The 4,208-nt window shown below is 40.5% G+C and overlaps 1 protein-coding gene across 1 annotated transcript in view; it reads left to right on the top strand.

Annotated features, from left to right (window-relative positions):
- cbln20 (cerebellin 20) overlaps nucleotides 1–4,208 on the top strand; it is a gene marked incomplete at both ends in the record, with an annotated part of 5,425 nt that continues 1,217 nt past the window's right edge. Inside the window, 3 exons of the mRNA XM_079513896.1 lie at nucleotides 1–7; nucleotides 2,932–3,054; nucleotides 3,562–3,702. Coding sequence (XP_079370022.1) covers nucleotides 1–7; nucleotides 2,932–3,054; nucleotides 3,562–3,702 — 271 coding nt within the window. The remainder of the gene's footprint in view (nucleotides 8–2,931; nucleotides 3,055–3,561; nucleotides 3,703–4,208) is intronic.

Raw genomic sequence — 4,208 nt, forward strand, 5'->3', positions numbered from 1 at the left:
ATGAAGGGTAAGAGGACCAGGAATTTCCACCGATATAGATTATTATACATTCGGGCATTTATGATAATTGATAATTTAGACACTTAGCAGACACTCTTAATCTACTTACAGTAAGAGGACAATAACACGAGGCAATACATCAAATACATAGAAAATAGTCATCGAGGATCATAAGGAAGCCAAGAAGTAAGAACCTATAGCATCAGTCTGACAGTAGACTATCCAAAGACGGTCAATAATCTGTACATTGAAACTATATAAACACTATAGAATGCCAGGTCAATTAACAATGACATGGCATCTGTGTCATCTAAAATATGAGTTTAGCCTCTTTGCATCCTCATAACCTCATCTTGTCTCTTGTCAAATTTAATTTGTTACATTTATTCATTGGACAAAGAACGTGTTTCACGACACCCGATGGAAAGTCATAGCTGGGAAAGACGTTTTTTATAGCCTGGGAATCTATACCATTTCCCGGGTTTCCTATCCGGTCCGGAGTGGAAATACTGTAACTTTGCGTCATCAGGCAGGACCGGAAAAGAACAGCGACCGGAACTTCCGGTGCTGTGCCGTGCTCCTCCAAAGTTATTCCCCCTATAGTTTAAAATGTGTATAATCGTTTCCTTTCTTTATTGTTTAATAATTGTTTGTTATGTTCCATCTTTTATTCTAACTCTAAACTAATTGGTTCACATTATGTGGGGAACAAAAACAATGCGACACCAACAGGAACCCAACACCGGAACACAATCGTTTTTTTTTCGTTTTTTACTAAACTGGATCACACGGCTATAGTTCCAGAAGGGATGCCAGGCTTTCCTCTGCGAGGTTAGACGTCTCATATTGGGATTCACAATGGTGTAAAGCAGTGGTTCCCAAACTGTGGTGCGTGCACCCCTTGTGGTGCACGAACGCCTTTAGGGGGTGCGTGACATGAAAAGGGTAATGGCGGTTTTATGCTGTTATTTAGCAGCACAAACGGCAAAATCTGGTAAAACACTGTTGTAAGGAGATGTATAGAGCAGCTGCGGGAGTATACAGGAGCTGCAGTCTCTCAGTGCAGTTACATTTTGTGATTATTTGCCATAATCATATTAGAAATGTAAAATTTTCAGCCAAATTCAACGAGACTTGGCGTTGGGGGGGGTGAGTCAGCTAGATCAGGAGGCAACAGGGGGTGCACGGCCAATCAAGTTTGGGGACCGCTGGTGTAAAGCATTCGTTCCCAATGTGGTGGACCGGGGGTCCTTGAGGGAGTTCCAGGGGGTCCCCAGCTACATGATAGTTAGGAACCAAATGGACCCTTATGGGTGTGTAACTCAGAGAGTGTACAAATGGAACCAAGTGGACCCGTTTTACAATAATGTATTAGGGTCCCAGAGATAGAAATGCCATTAGTGGGCCGTAGTCTAATTCAGGTCAAACCGGGGACCCTAGAGCCATAAATACCATAGTTATGGGGGTCCTTTAATTGGCATGTATTTTCAAATGGGGGTCCGCGGGCTAATGTGTATCATTTTGGGGGTGTAAAGCCTAGTAAAGCCTACATTTTGCGGTGTTTTTGTCTTACTTTTACTTCTACTCCACTACATCTCAGAGGCAAATATTGTAATTTAACTCCACTACAGGGATTTACTTACTGTAGATTTTGATTATTATTTAAAAAAAACATACATTTACCGCTTTGGCCCTATATACATTTCAGAGCCATTAAAAAAAAAGAAAAAAAAAATCTACAAGCTCACAATGTGACTCATCGCAACACATTGTGAGCTTGTAGATCTGCTATTTTCAGAAGATCTTTTATTTCTGGACATTCTGCATAATAATAATAATACCACTTCACCACTTTTCAACCTATCTTCATATAATTGGTCCTCACTAATGTTCATGATAAAATAGCACAATTTTTTTCTACTCACTCCGTGTCTCATAGGAGGACTGTGGGCTATTTCAGAAACCCGTCCACCAGTGAGTTAGGCAGATCTTTTTAGTTTTTACCAAAGATTATTGTTATTATCGTGAGAACGATGGCTTCCATTTTCACATTGCAACTTTTCAGGAATAGAAAGCCTGCAGTTAGCTTGGATTCCCCATCGATGATGTCACTGGTGGACGGGTTTCTGAACTGCCCACAGCCCTCCTATGAGACACAGACAGAGTAGAAAGAAATGGTGCTCTTGTATCATGATCGTTAGTATAAGGATATGAAGATAGGTTGAAAAGTGGTCCTTTAAGTTAAGTATACAGTATCTATACATTTTGATCCCAATACTTTTGTACTTTTACTCAAGTAAATATTGAGTACGACAACATGCACTGGTATGATCTGTTATGGCAGAGTGACGTATAGGCCATTTGAGACAACCTTACATGTCTGTTATACATGTGTCTGTCATGCTTGATATAATATTGTTTGAATTATTAAGATATAGAATAGTCCAGACTGGTGGTTTTCTAACTGTGCACCAATGGGTCCATTTGGTTCCACTGTTCCAAAATAAATGTATGCAATTTATTTTTATTTTATATATGCAATTCTTTAGATTCTTTTTTAACCCATTTCGGGCGGGAACCCCTTTTGGTGTTAGCATTATGTTATGCTTTAGCTATTGAAAAATAGCAGATCTACAAGCTCATAGCGCGCCACTGAGTGGCGCGCTACGAGCTTGTAGGTCTGCTATTTTTTTTAAATCGAAGAACAGAGCTTTTTCAGAAAACTGTCAGGATGTAGAAGACATTTTTAGAATCTGATCTCAGGTAAAATGGGTTAATACTAATACAGTAGGCTATATATTCTCTAATGTAGGAAAAGTATATACTTGCGACCCACAAACTGTTTGAGAACCATGTCCTCTAGTCTACACTAATAATTCATAATGCATGCTTTTCACTGATTAACAGTCTACCTTGTTGTTTTGCTCCCAGACATTGTAGTTGTGTGTCTGCTGGCGGCCATAGCTGTAGTCCATGGACAATCTGATGTCCCCCCCTTCTCCTGGAATGGACCTCTAGCTGGCGCTGACACAACCTCCACCGGAGAGAACAACTGTAAGACACAAGTGTGTGTGTGTGTGTGTGTGTGTGTGTGTGTGTGTGTGTGTGTGTGTGTGTGTGTGTGCGTGTGCGTGCGTGCGCCCCAACTTATGCACACATCTACATTATGATGTTAGCCCAAACAATACTTATTTTCTATCAATGAAGCCTTGAGTTCATGCAGATTTCTTTCTTTGTTTTGGTCGCATTCCGTAGCCAATAATTTCACGATGATGATTTGAGTCAAAGAGTCTCCATTGAGTTTCGACCTTGTGCATCTGCTACTTTTGTCGATTTTGTCTGACACTGTAAAAAAAAAAATATATACTTAGAGATAACTTAGAATTCATATTAAGTCTTCCAAAAAATCCTAATGATCTCAGATACTTCATAAAACCAAAGCTCAACCCTCTGGCATGCTTGGCTGTATGTCTACCAAAACATCATAATTCTACATAGTGTACTAATTGTTTTGCCTAACAACAAAAACAAATCAGTCATGATATTTTATATTTTGCGCAGTGTGCTTGACGGATCAGGCGTCATGCGGCTGCTGCCTCATGCAGAAGCAGATGCACAACATGGAGAGTTTCTTCAACCACAGCCTGAGCAGCCTGGAGATCAGCCTGAACCGAGTGAAGCACGTCCTCGACAACGTCAGAGGTGAGTGAGTGGCATGTATCTGTATACGATGAACTTTACAAAGTCTACACTTAACATATGGTCCTTCGAGCCGGATGGAGACCAACCTGAACTGAGTGCAGCACATCGTCAAAAATGTCAGAGTAGCCAGTCAAAATGCTCTCTATGATGCCTCTGTTGAAAGCTCTTAGGACTTTGGGATCCTTGCCAGTTTTCTCAGATGAAGAAATCTGATTTGTTGAAATAGCTATCTACCCGTCTTCAAACAAGCATGACAGAACACCTTATCAAAATAAAAAATCTACTGGGCTGATCAGACAGTCTTGCAGAGCAGAGCCTGCTAAGTGGCTAGGCTAGCAGTTTGCATGGGACCTTTGTGGCCACAGTATCGCTAAATCTGGCATAAAATAATCTATCAAATATCTGAATACAATGAGATTGAATTAACAGTTAAGTTTTGTTTATGTGTCGAAGAATCTGTCTGGCTCTGTCAGACGGATGTCATGTATGTCCAGGGTTAGAGGAGA

Source organism: Electrona antarctica, assembly GCF_951216825.1.
Source record: "Electrona antarctica genome assembly, chromosome: 11".
Classification (NCBI taxonomy): domain Eukaryota; kingdom Metazoa; phylum Chordata; class Actinopteri; order Myctophiformes; family Myctophidae; genus Electrona; species Electrona antarctica.